The sequence below is a fragment of the Salmo trutta genome, chromosome 22 (assembly GCF_901001165.1).
Source record: "Salmo trutta chromosome 22, fSalTru1.1, whole genome shotgun sequence".
NCBI classification, from domain to species: domain Eukaryota; kingdom Metazoa; phylum Chordata; class Actinopteri; order Salmoniformes; family Salmonidae; genus Salmo; species Salmo trutta.
The window spans coordinates 13,525,069-13,544,035 of NC_042978.1; the positions used below are offsets into that span (position 1 = coordinate 13,525,069).

Here is an 18,967-nt window from a genome sequence, read left to right on the forward strand (position 1 = left end):
AGGGGAAAAATATAACGCTCTCGTGTTTTGGTAGGAGTGACTGGAGGTGAGAGGAGATCCCATAGGATGGTGATATAAGAGTGGCAAGCCAGAGGGCCTACCCCGAGGGTCCAGTAGGAGAGGAGAGTTTCCGGACTGGACTCACACTTAGGCTGCAGGTACAAGCAAACAGTATCTTCACTTAACACATAGCAGCCAGCTCACAACCGCAACAGGTGACATCATACCAGTAGGCCCCAGCAGAACGTTCTGGATATGAAAATATGGTTAAGAGTTGGGTAAATGTTTACATTGTGACCATATTCCCGTACTCTGCAGCCAGAGGACCTCACAGCAGAGCTCACCTCGTAGTTCTGCTCAATGAGGTTCCCTCCTTTGCTCAGGCTCTCCATGATGGCCTTGTTCCTCAGGATGTCCTCCTCACTCAGGTGCTCCCGACGCTTCCGTGACTCCAGAACCAGCCCGTTCACTGAGTAGAAATCCGCCAGGAAATTTCCCACACGCTCCTGGAGCCACAAAGGACAAGAAAATAAAACCTCTGAGTCACAAATTTCCCTTCAATACACTTCAAAGGACCGAGACAGACAGCAATACCCCCCCCCCCCCCCCCACATGAACTCTGCCCTCAGGTGAACACCTGTGGCTCTCCCAGGAGGCTTATCAAACACGACCACTATGTTTTGGTTACTCTGTTGCCCCTGAACTTTGTGGTGGGGAGATACGGCTCGGTTAACGTGAAAAGGACATGGGCGTCCTGTACGGCATTGAATAACAAGACCAAGATGTATGAAAACCAACCGTTTTGTCCTCTCGGAACAGCCAGCCGGTCTGGGCTCTGGAGAAGGTGATGGACTTGGTGGAGAGAGTGGCAGAGTAAACATCGCTGCTCATAAGGATGTCCACCTCTTCCTCTGTCTCCATCTCTGACTCCTGCAACATAGGGAACACAGCCCTCTGACACACACACACACACACACTTCACAGACACAGGGATCATTTTGAAAGGCAGAGTACGAGACATCGAGCGTCACTAGCTCGACTTCTGCATGCAGAAATGCACGACGGTAGGCTTGCGTGCGTGCGCGTGCGGGTTTGTGCGTCTGCGAGCGTGCGTGTATGTGCACGTGTGTTTGTGTGTGCGCGTGCGTGCGTGTGTCTCACCTCGTGGTGTATCCGCTGGTACACCTTCTGTTCATTGTCCAGCACCGCAAAGGACTCAGAGGGGATGGCGTCACCATTAAAGATGAAACTAAGGTCACCACGCTGGCACTTCATATCTGTGAAGTCTATTAGGGTGGTGTCCAGTCTATGACCAATCAGAAAGAAGGGGAAGGAGGGATAGAATTGAAATTCAAACCACTTCATGGGCCAACATAATGTCAATAGCACCAGCAACAGCACATTAAAACAGCACATATTGCGTCTAGTTCATGTCTATACTAATTGCTTCATCGCATCTACATAATCCCTCCACACCCCTCAGAAACCAAAAGGAGACTGAAAGAAGCAAGGAGAAATAGAGAAATAGAGAGACAACAGTGAGGGGCACACACACACACACACACACACGGAGTATAAGTACACGTTCTTGTTACCAAGCAACATACAGCGTAAAAGTAAAGCTTTTTTCAATAAAACTAAAGAACTCAAACTTGGTCTCTAAAAGCTATGAGACAGCTTTTGTGTTAATAGTTGCCATGGGCGACAACCCATTTCCATGTTTTCCGACAAAAGCTAGTTTCATGGAGTAGTGGGGGAATGAGGTGTCACAACAAAGAAAATAACTGAACTACTTTATGGGCTGCACATAGACACAAAGTGGAGAGTGAGAGGTATGACAGAGCTGGAGAATTTCAACCATTGGAATGTAAATGAAGTTATGCCTCGGTCGGTTTCTTTCCCCGCCTCGGGAATATCAAACAGACGTTATGAAAGTCTATTAGACAACTTTCAACCCTGGTAAATATATGACAACCTACGCCCTCCCTTCACCACTTTCTCACCACCACACGCACACACACAGTTTTATGTGCCTGAGAATGATTTGCCCTGAATCTCCAGTGTTGGATAGATTCAGAGCATGGTAGAGGGGGTGGGGAGGAGGGGGGCAATTTGTGAGGCAGGTAACCTAGCAACACTTTAAAACTCATTCATTTGTCTGTGTGTGTGTGTGTGTGTGTGTGTGTGTGTGTGTGTGTGTCATTGCTGTGTGGGATAAAATACAGGCCATTTGAAGAACAAAACAGCCTAAACCTGGTTTCTTCTCACTGAACACCGAAGCTCAGCAGATCAGCATACATTAACCAGCCTGCTAGCACATCAAAGCCAGACAAGCAAATTGTCTTTCGTTCTTGTTATTTTACATTTTTTTCTGTTTGTATTTTACCCCCCTTTTACTCCCCAGTTTCGATCTTGTCTCATCACTGCAACTCCCCAACGGATTCGGGAGGCGAAAGTCGAGTCATGCGTCCTCCAAAACATGACCCGCCAAACCACACTTCTTAACACCCGCCCGCTTAACCCGGAAGGCAGCCACACCAATGCGTCGGCGGGAAACAACGTTCAACTGACGACCAAGGTCTGCCTGCAGGTGTCCGGCCCGCCACAAGGAGTCGCTATAGCGCGATGAGCCAAGTAAAGCACCTCCTGTTAAACCCTCCCCTAACCCAGACGACGCTGGGCCAATTGTGCGCCGCCCTATGTGACTCCCGATCAGGGCCGGTGGTGATACAGCCTGGGACCGAACCCGGGTCTGTATCAGACAAGCAATTCTAACCGCACTGTGTATTCCAACTGTGAATAGTGAATCGTGTTTTGTTACTGGACGGTACTACTTGGCGCTGGTCCAATTATGATGGAGCCGGTAGGTGGGTAAAAGTTAAGGCAAAGGTACGTGCTGGTTCCCTCGATCTAAGTGTAATTATTTGGAGAGGGGCGCAGAGGTAATAGATCTGCAAACAGATGCTGTGTTACTCAGTCACAGCAGTGCGAGAACGGATTTCACACTCTGGTTAACCAAGCTTGTCGTTAGCCGCCGTGCTGGGGCTGGCACTACAGCTTCCCATAAGCTGGGAGAGGGTGTAGTGTTCAAAGCCAGGGTTTTCTAATCAACTGAAAAAGGGCCCTAAAAGCCAGAAAGTGCTTCAAAAAAGGGCTTTGTCAAGGCATATTTACTTTTATTATCGCGGGTTTTACCATATCACGTTGCCCTTTTCAGTATAATACTGAAGGCTGTGGACATCACGCCGTAGAGGCGCCAGTCTAGTAAATGTTGTTGGTATGTCAACAGGGCAACCATCAGTACCTGACTCTTTCCATCCAATAAGACTGCATCTATGCTCTGCCAAGACTGAACCAGATGGCTGGGGCAGAAACAGACTGGCACACAACCAAGACTAAAGATTGGTGATGATCAGTGTATCAACTCAGCTGAGGAGGACAAGCAACATTGTGTACCGTGTGTGTGTGGGAGAGTTGTACATAGGCTGTGACAGCTGAGACCAGTACAGACAGACAGATCTGTCCAAGGCATAGCCAAGGGGTCCTTCAGTGATACTGTGTTGATTCTTACGTGTGTGGTGATCTGTTTGACATGCTTATATCTTACAATGATCTCATCTTATGCCTTATCTACTGGCTTCACGCTAATTATTGCTTGTTACAACTTCCTGAAAACAAGGGATTATTAAAAGGATTACTTGACTTACCTGATGTTGATGCCCTGTTTGTAGATCTTACACACGTCAGAGGGCAGGATTCGGGAGAGCAAAGGCACTGCAACATGGAAAAAAGACACAGGGATATCGATAGGCCTAGGTATTGAAACTCCGCTTAATAATGAAAATCACCAACCGCTTCAGAGCCCATACCAGCAACAGAATATGTAGTTCTGCAGTTGAATATGTAATGCTCTTTTTACAAGTACGGTATGAGGCCAATTCAAACCCTTGGAGGGCACCATCCATGTTCCAATCACCACACTAACATGCTATAATATATTGCTTAATTATAATGTACAGTATATGTAGGTATGCTAGTGTGGATATTGGAACAGAGCCTGTGAATGCCATGTGTGCACTCAGTGCACCTCTCCGATAGGAAATGAATTCCGTTTGATCTGCACTAGTACAGACTGGACAATGTGTCTGTTTGAGACTGTTCTACCCCCAGCATATTGTATAGGGCTGGTGGGGCCCTGGCTTCTCTCAATGTGTGTGCAGTGCATAACACTTGGGGTGTATTCTGTGAGGTGAAACGTTCAGAACATTGCAGATAGAAATGGAATGAATAGAGCTGGCACAATTCCCTATTATATCTGCTCTGCACTATACATTTCTATCTAGTTCTGTAAAGTTTCACCCTCCTGAACAGTCCTAATAGAAATCCAATACAATCTTTGGATTTGAGCTCTTGCCAATCAGGGGCACTACATCCCCTGTCAAATACTACCAGGTAACACTTACACAATCAGCAACCCTTTCTTTACTGTTGTCAACAGTCATGTAATCTTTCCAAGCAGGTCAATATTTAACTTGACATGTTGACACTCTGTTAGCATGCTCTCTGGAGTCCACTAGACATTTAGCCACAGAAATGTGGGACATTTGTAACAGCATTTCTTCTGTAATTAATTCAGTGAAACGGTAGGAAGATCAATGGATCTAAAACATAAGCTTAATTGATGTAAGCGTTCATAGGCCTTAGTAATGCTGGTGGTGCGACGTTGTAAGGACGTATAGCCACCACCAGGGGGAGGGTCTGCCTGTGTGGGGAGGCGAGGCCACTCCCTACAGAGGATTACCTCAGTGTTGTAAACAATCTCTCAGTATCACTCTGTCCCCAACCAGCTGGGCAGAGAGCCCTTACTGACACCCACATAACTGGGCTCTCAGAGATGCTAGCACATTAACTCTCTCTCTCACACACACACACACAGTTTAACAACATCAACCATTCTAGCGCTTCTAAATCAACTTTAATCTGGTTAAATGCACTTTGTGTAGTTGAAAATTGCAAAGAAACTGAACCATTGTAGTGAGTTGGCCTGATCATATACTTATCAGATACTTGTATAGATGCAAAGCAAACTCACCCCAACTCTGAAAGTCCCAGTGAAGCTCAAGATAAAAGTCTCCCAGCTGGAGAAAGAAAATAGAATAACAATATGATTAGCAATCAAAATATACCATAGAGAGTAAAAGTGGAGGAACAGTAGAACTGATAAACATTTCCGTATCAAACATATATTTTCTCGAATGAGTTTAGGATCCAATATGTAGTTCAAATGCTCTGAAATTACACAGCTGGCCCACCTAATCTCAGGGTAATACTGACCGGAAATAAAAAAAAACTCCAGTGACGTAATATGAATGATTGCGCATCTCTGAGGAAATATAATCCCCTGGAGTCAGGAGAAAAACTATCGGTGACATCTACGCCTGCTTCATCACAGGGGTTACAGTATGAAATTCTCGTGTCGAACACACGACAGGCTCCAAGGCCATGCCTAAAGCTGCTCTTTTATCCCTTTCCTCCACCGCCCTCTCCTTCCCTTTATCACTCCCCTTGGGGAGTCACAGTTAACCTGGCTGTGGCCTACGCCCAGAGCACCAGATGTTTATGCCCACAGAACCCTCAATAACATCATGCCAGCCGCAGCACCGCGAGGCTCCCCAAAGCCCAGACGATCAACTGTGTGTGTGTGTGTACGTGTGTGTGTGCACATGCGTTCGTGCGCATGCGTGTGTATGGGTGTGGAGTGGAAGCATCTGCCTTCCCCTGTGCCATGCCATCCAGGGAGGTTTGTGAGAATGTCACCGCTCCTGCAGGTTGACCCTCCCTCCCGCCCAGGGCCCATGTTGCTGTCTGTTTGCATATTCCTTGAGCGTAGGCCTGGGGGAATGCTTACTGCATGCCGAGGGCTGTGCTAAGGGGCCGCGTTGTTGTGATGACCATAGATAGCGTGTGACTGAGTGACTGAGAGAGGGCCTGGGTCTGTACGTGTCTGTGTGCGTGCCGCAGAGTGGCATTTCTGACTGGGAGGACTCTGCTGGCAGATGTGGAGTGAGTACACAGCCTGCCCCACAGCGCATTGGATCATGCTTCATTTTGGGAGAGGAGTAAGGTAGGGAGGGGAGAGGTGGAGAGGGTAGAGACGAGACGGGAATACACAGTATATCAGCCTTCATATCGGTTTCAGATATGAGGGATCAGGGATGTGAAACTAGAGGAAGGAGGGAGAGAGAGAGAGAGAGAGAGAGAGAGAGAGAGAGAGAGAGAGAGAGAGAGAGAGAGAGAGAGAGAGAGAGAATGTACCGTACCTCTTTGAGGGCGTTCAGTAGCTTTGGCCTCTTGTCCTCCACAGTCTCTCTGGACTGCTGTTTGAGCTTCCTTAGCAGCGCTGTGACTGACAGAGAGAAGAGAGGAGGGAGGGAGGGGTGAGACCACAACATTTACATACAGTAACATCAAGCATCATTACTGGAATCTCTACACTCAGATAAAAAGGTATGGTTAGGGTACAGTATTGTTCTTGGGGGTACAAAAATGGGAAAATGCACACAATGTACCTCCCGAAGTACACATGGTTTATATATACACTAGATGACTGACAGGGGGTGCTGCTTTGAAGCCACCGCAAATCCATCTTGGTACTCCCCCATCATTGTAAAACATATTTTGGAAGCTATAGAAACACATTTAAAAATATATATACAATTATTTTACAAAAATAATGAAATACATGTCATTTTGTCCTTCAAACATTTAATTGAAATACTGTAGAATTCCATTCATTCCTATGAAGGACTGTTTCTTCTGAGGAGTGCCTATATGGCCAACCGGTGGCTTCAAAGGCTCTTATTGGCCAATAGATAGCATTAGCAATCCAGGGTTTATAGACATCATTGCATGATACTGTTTGGTACATTTAAGGGTGTGGATAATGTAGTATAATGGTATATGTTTGTACCCAATATTTTAAATATAAATGTACAAACATCACAATCTCATACCCATCATTATCATATTTCCCAGCATGCCCTATTGCAGGTCAATTTTCTAAAATAGTTTGTTTCAATATGTGTGTTTTTGCACATACATTGATTAATTGATCTTATGCTACACAAAGATAAATAACATACATTTTTCTAAACTAATACAATCTGTTAGTAGTTGGATTTATTGCACCCATTACTGAGATGGTTGTTCCCATTTAGATAGTTTAGGTGGTCTCATTTATCATTTTTCTCAACCTTGGCAATCATTCTAAGTACAGTTTGCACGTGATTAAAAGTAGGATTTACTGTACATATCACTTTGCAAGCCAGCATAATGTTACTTGCCCGATGTGGCCTGCAAACCACGAGTTTCAGACCACTGTGTTGAGGTAAAAACTAGGCTGTCAAAGTAGTGGCTTATGATATACAGTGGGGTCTGAAATGGTTGACACCCTTGATAAAGATGAGCAAAAATTACTGTATAAAATAAATAATTCAAATACTGAGCTATATTGTATAGGGAAATTGTATGGGGAAATTATATTATTTTATGCTAGTACAATTGCTCAGACAAAAATTTTGTGTTTAAAAAGTAATACAAAAAATCTCAAATAGGTAGGATTCAAAATGATTGACTATTCTATTTTCAATACTTTTCATTACCTCACCTTGTGAGGATAACGGCACTGAGCCTTTTTCTTGAATGTTTTATGAGTTGGAGAACACATTGGGAGAGATCTTAGACCATTCCTCCATACAGAATCCTTCCAGTTCCTTGATGTCCATCGTCTGCTCTTATCGACTGCCCTCTTCAATTCAAACCACAGGTTTTCAATGGGGTTCAAGTCCAGAGACTGAGATGGCCATTGCAAAATGATGATTTTGCAACCAATTAACAATTTCTTTGTGGATTTTGATGTGTGCTTGGGGTTATGGTCTTGCTGGAAAATCCACTTGCGGCCAAGTTTCACCCTCCTGGCAGAGGCAACCAGGTTTTTTGGCTAAAATGTCCTGTTACTGGGTAAAGTTCATGATGCTGTTGACCTTAACAAAGGGCCTCAGGGCTAGTGTAAGCAAAATAGCCCCATAACATCAAAGATCCACCACAGATATTTTACAGAAAGTATGGGTTTCTTTTCGGCAAATGCATCTTGATGAAAGAAAGAAATGAAAGAGTATAATTTCGCTAATAAAATATTCACTTAAGCACTCACTTGGTTTAGGCTACAGGACTGAAAGCCTTTGAATGCAACAACCACTAGCAAACACAGTCATGGGTGGTATTGGTAACTCTACAATTCACTTGAAAGGCACCCTGGGAAACATGCAAACAAGGCTTTACACCCTACAGTGTTAAAACAACATCCAAAAACCTTTTTAGAGGTACATTTCAGCCACTTAAAGAGAACAAACGACTTTGTCATGGTGGCGGTCCCCTAAAAAGGCAATTTTTTTTAACCTTTTCCAAAGGTACCCTTTGTACCTGTACTATCTTGTCCCCTAAGGTACACTATTGGCTCTTTTAAGGTATGAACTGCAAGGGTACAATTATGTACCTATAACTAAAGGTACAAAGGACTAAAGGGTACCACTACAGTGAATAGTTTGTACCCCTTTAAGAACAAATCTAAACCTTTATTTCTGAGAGTGTAGGTAAAGGTAATCAAGATAAGGTATCCAATCAACTGCATTGCGTATTGCTAAATAGAGGACCACATTTCACCATGCAAACCCCACCTTATACTTTATGTGTGTAAGCTAAGTTGCGATGACTGAATCATTTGGCCGCCGGGTAACTAAATATCACATCATGCAAAACTTGATCACACAGTACAGTATTCCACAGTATCAAAGCACATACAGGACTGTCGATGAATGTCAATAATGGGAGAGGCTCGCCTAGCGTGGTGAGACTGGTATTTCTAGTTCCTACACTATATTGGCTTCCCGTGGTGAAATGGCATAACAGGACCTCGCCCACTACACCGCCGGTAGGATCACATATATTCCAGGAAGTTCAAAGAGGTGAAGAGTCTGGGAGATAAACAATAAAGTTGACCGTTAATGAGATACGTCTGTAAGCGCTTTAATGACCCGAAGGAAGCCAAACAGAATAGAGACTTCTAACCATGACGGCCCAGCTTTCCTGACTGACTGGCTAATACGAGCTCGCTTGTTTTCAGACAAATAAGACCGAGCTGAAACAGCCACATTCGACTAATGTTTACCCATGTTTACTGGAAAGAGGTGGGAACAAGAGCTAATTGCAGTTAGTGAGGTGTCAGGGGAATAAACGACAACGGGGCGATCCACCTGTAATATGCTTTTAGAAGAAAACACAGCATTTTATTAGATCAAAACAACAAACCTGTAATTCAAGGTATGGAATTATGACTGACTGTCACAGATCAATCCTAGTGTTTGATATGGTCACTTCAAATGCAGGGGCTGAAGTAGGCCTAACCTACTGTATTCAATCATACAGGATGTTTTCCTATCACACATACATACACAATACATCCCCCAATAATGAGCTGACTGTAGTCCTACACTGGTACCCTTAATCCTGTGTAACCCCAGTCCACCAACCTAAAGACGCAAACAAAGGGAGCTGGGACCTTGGTGCTGCTAATGAAACTAGGCCACGGAGGCCCAGTCTGGGGCCAAACACCCACACACACAAATACACAAACAAAGGCTGGGTTGGGCTCCACTCCTTACACACGCTGGGCTATGTTTTGGTGTTTTGGGGGCCAGGCGTCTCTCTCTCTCCCTCTCAGGCCTGGCTGCCTAATGAGATTCGACAGCCTCCTGATCCTTACCACCCATCGGTGTGGGAGACCAGAGGGGGAGAGGAGGGAGGACTAACTCACCATCTGCCCACGGACCACCCACCGTACACGGTGGTCCGTCCACCGGACCTCCCCTCGCTACTTAGGCTTAGGCCTATTCCCCCTCATTCACACATCATGGCTATTTTGCTGCCATAACTTTCTGAAAGGGGTCTGAGGCAAATACAGTGCATTCTGAAAGTATTCATACCCCTTGACTTTTTTCACATTTTGTTATGTTACAGCCTTACTCTAAAATTGATTAAATTGTTTTTTTCCCTCATCAATCTACACACAATACCCCATAATGACGAAGCAAAAACATGTTTTTAGACATTTTTGCAAATGTATTAAAAAACAAAACTGATATATTACATTGACATAAGTATTCAGACCCTTTACTCAGTACTTTGTCGAAGCACCTTTGGCAGCGATTACAACCTTGAGTCTTCTTGGGTATGACGCTACAAGCTTGGCACACCTGTATTTGGCGAGTTTCTCCCATTCTTCTCTGCAGACCCTGTCAGGTTGGATGGGGAGCGTTGCTGCACAGCTATTTTCAGGTCTCTCCAGAGATGTTCGATTGGGTTAAAGTCCGGGCTCTGGCTGGGTCACTCAAGGACATTCAGAGACTTGTCCCGAAGCCACTCCTGCGTTGTCTTGGCTGTGTGCTTAGGGTCGTTGTCCTGTTGGAAGGTGAACCTTCACCCCAGTCTGAGGTCCTGAGCAGGTTTTCATCCAGGATCTCTCTGTACTTTGCTCCATTCATCTTTCCCTTGATCTTGACTGGTCTCCCAGTCCCTGCCGCTGAAAAACATCCCCACAGCATGACGCTGCCACCACCATGCTTCACCGTAGGGATGGTGCCAGGTTTCTTCCAGATGTGACACTCAGCATTCAGGCCAAAGAGTTCAATCTTGATTTCATCAGACCATGTTTCTCAAAATATACATTTGCTAAAATGTCTAAAACCCTGTTTTAGCTTTGTCATTATGGGGTATTGCGTGTAGACTGATGATAAAAAAAACTATTTAATCAATTTTAGAATAAGGCTGTGACATAACAAAATGTGGAACGAGTCAAGGGGTCTGAATACTTTCCGAATGCACTGTAGATGTAATAGAAGCAATAGAATAGGAAAATGTCCTGTCTGAAAGGGGTCTGGAGTGTTAATAATATTAAATAATGTATTATTAATGCTAAAGAATCACCCACATAACCAAGACATGAAACAGGCAAAAGACCTGAGGCAATATTGTTTATCAAACACTCCTCCAACCCCCACTGGTGAAAAATGTACTACGGCTACCAGCCAGCTTCCGAGTAGCAGAGATAGGACAGTAAATATTGACACAGTGTAGGCTGCACCAGGCTTCACTGCGGGCCAAGGGCCTACTCATTATTGGTTACACAACTGCTAAGACGACAGCTAGCTAGGTTACCTCACAGACCAAGCTAAGCTAGCAGTCAGTTACAGACAGAGCATGGCAAGGCAGGCCAGGGTGCTCCAGTTTTCCAGTTCAGCTGCCACATCAGAGGCTATGGGACAAATCCCTTCCATCTCTACTGGGCTTTGATGGATAAAGTCCCCTGTTAGTCTCATCAAAGCACCCAGCAGGGCACCCAGCGGGGCACTGGACAGTAAAAGCCCCATAGACAATTAGCCATCATAGACCCCCGCCCCGGGGACCAGAGGCTGCTTTTGAACTATTTCATAGGCTACATGGCGATTGATGTGAGCACAATGTGAGTCATTAACTAACGACTTTCATGCAATTATCAGGAGCGAGAACATTATGTTTTTTTAATTATTGTTTTTCTTCACTTATTAGCAGGGCCGGCACCAGGATAAAGTGACTACGGGGGCATTTGAAATCAGCAAGGGGGCACAATTAATTTGAGGATATAGGCTACAAGATAGATAGGGTAATTAACCTATTACAAACAGCCTATGGGAATGCGGCCGTTCACACAGCTGTCTTACCAAAATAATGCAAACTAAATGCTGAAAGTAGTTATGATGAAACATAACGATACATTGCTATACCCAGGGGCGTCATTTGAGTTCTTACATTGGAATTAGATTGAATTCTGCTTATATCACACTATACCACAATAAACATAAACGTTCCAATGCTGAGACCATTTAGGGATTTTGAAGAGACAGGTTGGCACAAAATCTGTATCTCGGCTTGGTTGTATCAGCACCATGGAAAGTGTGGAGTACTGTCTACTCTTCTGCCCATAGGCAGGGTGGAGTACTGTCTACTCTACTGCCCATAGGCAGGGTGGAGTACTGTCTACTCTACTGCACATAGGCAGGGTGCAGTACTGTCTACTCTACTGCCCATAGGCAGGGTGGAGTACTGTCTACTCTACTGCCCATAGGCAGGGTGCAGTACTGTCTACTCTACTGCCCATAGGCAGGGTGGAGTACTGTCTACTCTTCTGCCCATAGGCAGGGTGGAGTACTGTCTACTCTACTGCCCATAGGCAGGGTGGAGTACTGTCTACTCTACTGCACATAGGCAGGGTGCAGTACTGTCTACTCTACTGCCCATAGGCAGGGTGGAGTACTGTCTACTCTACTGCCCATAGGCAGGGTGCAGTACTGTCTACTCTACTGCCCATAGGCAGGGTGGAGTACTGTCTACTCTACTGCCCATAGGCAGGGTGTGGTACTGTCTACTCTACTGCCCATAGGCAGGGTGGAGTACTGTCTACTCTACTGCCCATAGGCAGGGTGTAGTACTGTCTACTCTACTGCCCATAGGCAGGGTGTAGTACTGTCTACTCTACTGCCCATAGGCAGGGTGGAGTACTGTCTACTCTACTGCCCATAGGCAGGGTGGAGTACTGTCTACTCTACTGCCCATAGGCAGGGTGGAGTACTGTCTACTCTACTGCCCATAGGCAGGGTGGAGTACTGTCTACTCTACTGCCCATAGGCAGGGTGGAGTACTGTCTACTCTACTGCACATAGGCAGGGTGCAGTACTGTCTACTCTACTGCCCATAGGCAGGGTGGAGTACTGTCTACTCTACTGCACATAGGCAGGGTGCAGTACTGTCTACTCTACTGCCCATAGGCAGGGTGTAGTACTGTCTACTCTACTGCCCATAGGCAGGGTGCAGTACTGTCTACTCTACTGCCCATAGGCAGGGTGGAGTACTGCCTACTCTACTGTCCATAGGCAGGGTGGAGTACTGTCTACTCTTCTGCCCATAGGCAGGGTGGAGTACTGTCTACTCTACTGCCCATAGGCAGGGTGGAGTACTGTCTACTCTACTGCACATAGGCAGGGTGCAGTACTGTCTACTCTACTGCCCATAGGCAGGGTGGAGTACTGTCTACTCTACTGCCCATAGGCAGGGTGCAGTACTGTCTACTCTACTGCCCATAGGCAGGGTGGAGTACTGTCTACTCTTCTGCCCATAGGCAGGGTGGAGTACTGTCTACTCTACTGCCCATAGGCAGGGTGGAGTACTGTCTACTCTACTGCACATAGGCAGGGTGCAGTACTGTCTACTCTACTGCCCATAGGCAGGGTGGAGTACTGTCTACTCTACTGCCCATAGGCAGGGTGCAGTACTGTCTACTCTACTGCCCATAGGCAGGGTGGAGTACTGTCTACTCTACTGCCCATAGGCAGGGTGTGGTACTGTCTACTCTACTGCCCATAGGCAGGGTGGAGTACTGTCTACTCTACTGCCCATAGGCAGGGTGTAGTACTGTCTACTCTACTGCCCATAGGCAGGGTGTAGTACTGTCTACTCTACTGCCCATAGGCAGGGTGGAGTACTGTCTACTCTACTGCCCATAGGCAGGGTGGAGTACTGTCTACTCTACTGCCCATAGGCAGGGTGGAGTACTGTCTACTCTACTGCCCATAGGCAGGGTGGAGTACTGTCTACTCTACTGCCCATAGGCAGGGTGGAGTACTGTCTACTCTACTGCACATAGGCAGGGTGCAGTACTGTCTACTCTACTGCCCATAGGCAGGGTGGAGTACTGTCTACTCTACTGCACATAGGCAGGGTGCAGTACTGTCTACTCTACTGCCCATAGGCAGGGTGTAGTACTGTCTACTCTACTGCCCATAGGCAGGGTGCAGTACTGTCTACTCTACTGCCCATAGGCAGGGTGGAGTACTGCCTACTCTACTGTCCATAGGCAGGGTGGAGTACTGTCTACTCTACTGCACATAGGCAGGGTGCAGTACTGTCTACTCTACTGCCCATAGGCAGGGTGGAGTACTGTCTACTCTACTGCCCATAGGCAGGGTGCAGTACTGTCTACTCTACTGCCCATAGGCAGGGTGGAGTACTGTCTACTCTACTGCCCATAGGCAGGGTGTAGTACTGTCTACTCTACTGCCCATAGGCAGGGTGGAGTACTGTCTACTCTACTGCCCATAGGCAGGGTGGAGTACTGTCTACTCTACTGCCCATAGGCAGGGTGGAGTACTGTCTACTCTACTGCACATAGGCAGGGTGGAGTACTGTCTACTCTACTGCCCATAGGCAGGGTGGAGTACTGTCTACTCTACTGCACATAGGCAGGGTGTAGTACTGTCTACTCTACTGCCCATAGGCAGGGTGGAGTACTGTCTACTCTACTGCACATAGGCAGGGTGTAGTACTGTCTACTCTACTGCACATAGGCAGGGTGTAGTACTGTCTACTCTACTGCACATAGGCAGGGTGGAGTACTGTCTACTCTACTGCACATAGGCAGGGTGGAGTACTGTCTACTCTACTGCACATAGGCAGGGTGGAGTACTGTCTACTCTACTGCACATAGGCAGGGTGGAGTACTGTCTACTCTACTGCCCATAGGCAGGGTGTAGTACTGTCTACTCTACTGCACATAGGCAGGGTGGAGTACTGTCTACTCTACTGCCCATAGGCAGGGTGGAGTACTGTCTACTCTACTGCCCATAGGCAGGGTGGAGTACTGTCTACTCTACTGCCCATAGGCAGGGTGGAGTACTGTCTACTCTACTGCCCATAGGCAGGGTGTAGTACTGTCTACTCTACTGCACATAGGCAGGGTGGAGTACTGTCTACTCTACTGCCCATAGGCAGGGTGGAGTACTGTCTACTCTACTGCCCATAGGCAGGGTGGAGTACTGTCTACTCTACTGCCCATAGGCAGGGTGGAGTACTGTCTACTCTACTGCCCATAGGCAGGGTGGAGTACTGTCTACTCTACTGCACATAGGCAGGGTGGAGTACTGTCTACTCTACTGCCCATAGGCAGGGTGGAGTACTGTCTACTCTACACCTACCGAACAGTACGGCCCCTCCCTCGCCTTCGAGACGTTCGGTGTCTTTTTGTTGTTGGTGTTGTTGTGAGTCTGACTATTTTTTTTATATCTGAATACTGAATACTAGCTGTGCCACCAGAGATTCTGGGTTTGAGCCCAGGCTTTGTTGCAGCCGGCCGCGACCGGGAGGCCCATGGAGCGGTGCACAATTGGCCCAGCCTTGTCTGAGTTAGGGAGGGTTTGGCCGTCAGGGATATCCTTGTCTCATCGTGCACTAACAACTCCTGTGGTGGGCCGGGCGCAGTGCACACTGACCAGGTGTACGGTGTTTCCTCTGACACATTGGTGCAGCTGGCTTCTGGGTTGGATGTGCATTGTGTCAAGAAGCAGTGTGGCTTGGTTGGGTTGTGTTTCGAAGGATGCATGGCTCTCTACCTCTGCCTCTCCTGTGTCCGTACAGGAGTTGCAGCGATGAGACAAGACTGTAACTACTACCAATTGGGGATAAAATAGGGGTGAAAAAAAAACAATCCTTTCTATGGGACCTGAATAACTTTGTTTCTCAGGGTCATGGCTGAACAAGAACATGGATAATATACATCTAGATGTTTTTTCGACACATCGTCAAGACCGTACGACATCGTCGGGTAAGGTTAGGGAGGAGGGGTGTGTCTCTTTGTTAACAACAGCTGGTGTGCAATCTATATTAAGGAAGTCTCGCCTGAGTTAGAAGACCTCACGGTAAGCTGTAGACCATATTATTTAACAAGAGAGTTTCATCTATATTTTTCGTGACTGTCTATTTACCACCACAAACCAATGCTGGCTCTAAGACAGCACTCAACCAGCTGGTCATACAGAGGTGGCGCTCCTAGTGGCCGATGATTTTAATGCAGAGAAACTGACATCCGTTTTACTTCATTTCTACCATCATGTGCAACTACTACCTGTGCAACTACTGTAGAGGAGACAAAACTCTAGATCACCTTTACTCCAGACACAGAATGACATACAAAGCTCTGCCTTGCCCTGCACTGCACACTGCCCTATCCCATCTGGACAAGAGGAATACCTCTGTAAGAATGCTATTCATCGACTACAGCTCAGCCTTCAACACCATGGTACCCTCCAAGCTCATTACTAAGCTCGGGGCTTTCGGTCTGAACCCCGCCCTGTGCAGCTGGGTCCTGGACTTCGTGTTTTCCGACCCCAGGTGGTGAAAGGAGGCAACCACACCTCCACAACGCTGATCCTCAACACTGGGGCCCCTCAGGGGTGCGTGCTCAGCCCCATCCTGTACTCCCTGTTTACCCACGACTGCGTGGCCACACACGTCTCCAACTCAATCATCAAGTTTGCAGACAACACAAGAGTGGTAGCCCTGATTACCAACAACAACGAGACAGTCTACAGGGAGGAGGTGAGGGCCCTGGCAGAGTGGTGCCAGGAAAATAACCTCTCCCTCAATGTCAACAAAATGAAGGAGTTGATTGTGGACTTCAGAAGACAGCAGAGGGAGCACATCGACAGGGGAGAAGGTAAAAAGCTTCAAGTTCCTCAGTGTACACATCACTGACCATCTGAAATGGTCCACCCATATAGACAGTGTGGTGAAGAAGGCGCAACAGCGCCTCTTCAACCTGAGGAGCTGAAAAAATTGAGCTTGGCCAAGACCCTCACAAACTTCTACAGATGCCCAATTGAGAGCATCCTGTTGGGCTGCACCATCCGCAACATCTACAGAACCCGGTGTCACAGGAAGGCCAAGAAGATATTAAGGACATCAGCCACCCGAGCTACGGCCTATTCACCCCGCTACCATCCAGAAGGTTAGGTCAGAACAAGTGCATCAAAGCTGGGACCGAGAGACTGAAAAACAAAAAGGCTTCTACCTCAAGGCCATCAGACTGTTAAATAGTACCCTGCCCTGAACTTTATTCACTGTCACTAGTTGGTAAACACCCAGTTAGTCTACCGTGCACCTTAGAGGCTGCTGCCCTATGTAGTTAGACATGGAACACTGGCAACTTTAATAATGTTTATATAGTGTTTTACCAACTTCACAAGTACAGTACCAATCAAAGGTTTGGACACACCTACTCATTCAAGGGTTTTTCTTTATTTTTACTATTTTAAACATTGTAGAATAATAGTGAAGACATCAAAACTAGGAAATAACACATATAGAATCATGTAGTAACCAAAAAAGTGTTAAATAAATCAAAATATATTTTATATTTGAGATTCTTCAAAGTAGTCACCCTTTGCCTTGATGACAGCTTTGCACACTCTTGGCATTCTCTCAACCAGCATCATGAGGTAGACACCTGGAATGCATTTCAAATAACAGGTGTGCCTTGTTAAAAATTAATTTGTGTAATTTCTTTCCTTCTTAATGCATTTGAGTCAATCAGTTGTGTTGTGACAAAGTAAGGTTAGTATACAGAAGATAGCCCTATTTGGGAAAAGACCAAGTCCATATTATGGCAAGAACAGCTCAAATAAGCAAAGAGAAATCACAATCCATCATTACTTTAAGACAGGGAGGTCAGAGAATATGGACATTTTCAAGAACTTTGAAAGTTTCTTCAAGTGCAGTCGCAAAAACCATCAAGCGCTATGATGAAACTGGCTCTCATGAGGACCACCATAGGAAGATCCAGAGTTACCTCTGCTGGAGAGAATAAGTTCATTCGAGTTACCAGCCTCAGAAATTGCAGCCCAAATAAATGCTTCACAGAGTTCAAGTAACAGACACATCTCAACATCAACTGTTCAGAGGAGACTGCGTGAATCAGGCCTTCATGGTCGAATTGCTGCAAAGAAACCACTACTAAAGGACAGCAATTAGAAGAAGAGACTTGCTTGGGCCAAGAAACACGAACAATGGACATTAGACCGGTGAAAATCTGTCCTTTGGTCTGATGAGTCCAAATTTGAAATGTTTGGTTCCAACCGTCGTGTCTTTATGAGACGCAGAGTAGGCGAACGGATGATCTCTGCATCTGTGGTTCCCACAGTGAAGCATGGAGGAGGAGGTGTGATGGTGTGGGGGTGCTTTGCTGGCGACAGTGTCTGTGATTTATTTAGAATTTAAGGCACACAACCAGTATGGCTACCACAGCATTCTGCAGCAATACCCCATCCCATCTGGTTTGCGCTTCGTGGTAATATAATTTTTTTTCAACAGGACAATGACCAAACACACCTCCAGGCTGTGAAAAGGCTATTTGACCAAGAAGGAGAGTGATGGAGTGCTGCATCAGATGACCTGGCCTCCACAATCATCTGACCACAACCCAATTGAGATGATTTGGGATGAGTTGGACCGCAGAGTGAAAGAAAAGCAGCCAACAAGTGCTCAGCATATGTGGGAACTCCTTCAAGACTGTAAAGCATTCCAGGTGAAGCTGGTTGAGAGAATGCCAAGATTGTGCAACGCTGTCATCAACTCAAAGGGTGGCTACTTTGAAGAATCTCAAATATAAAATCTATTTTGATTTGTTTAACACTTTTTTGGTTACTACATGATTCCATATGTGTTATTTCATCGTTTGATGTCTTCACTATTATTCTACAATGTAATAAAAATAGTAAAATAATGAAAAACTCTTGAATGAGTAGGTGTGTCCAAACTTTTGACTGGCACTGTAAATACTTCTAGTTAAGGCCTATCCAATTTAACTATTGCTGTACATAGTTATTAATATACTACATATTATATCCATATACTGTCCATATTGTCTATTCACCCCATTACATATATATTTATACTCCTAATATTTCTATACTTCTTAATTCAATTTTTTTACTTTTTAGATTTGTGTGTACACCGCGTGCACAATTATTAGGCAAGTGAGTATTCTGAT

The 18,967-nt window shown here is 45.9% G+C and overlaps 1 protein-coding gene across 1 annotated transcript in view; it reads right to left on the minus strand.

The window, feature by feature from the left end:
- Window positions 1–18,967, minus strand: part of LOC115158132 (ankyrin repeat domain-containing protein 13C) — a 92,461-nt gene that overhangs the window by 18,402 nt on the left and 55,092 nt on the right. The window contains exons 4-9 of the mRNA XM_029706706.1: window positions 6,321–6,406; window positions 5,093–5,138; window positions 3,708–3,774; window positions 1,162–1,306; window positions 799–930; window positions 345–506 (exon numbers count right to left, since the gene is read on the minus strand). Coding sequence (XP_029562566.1) covers window positions 345–506; window positions 799–930; window positions 1,162–1,306; window positions 3,708–3,774; window positions 5,093–5,138; window positions 6,321–6,406 — 638 coding nt within the window. The remainder of the gene's footprint in view (window positions 1–344; window positions 507–798; window positions 931–1,161; window positions 1,307–3,707; window positions 3,775–5,092; window positions 5,139–6,320; window positions 6,407–18,967) is intronic.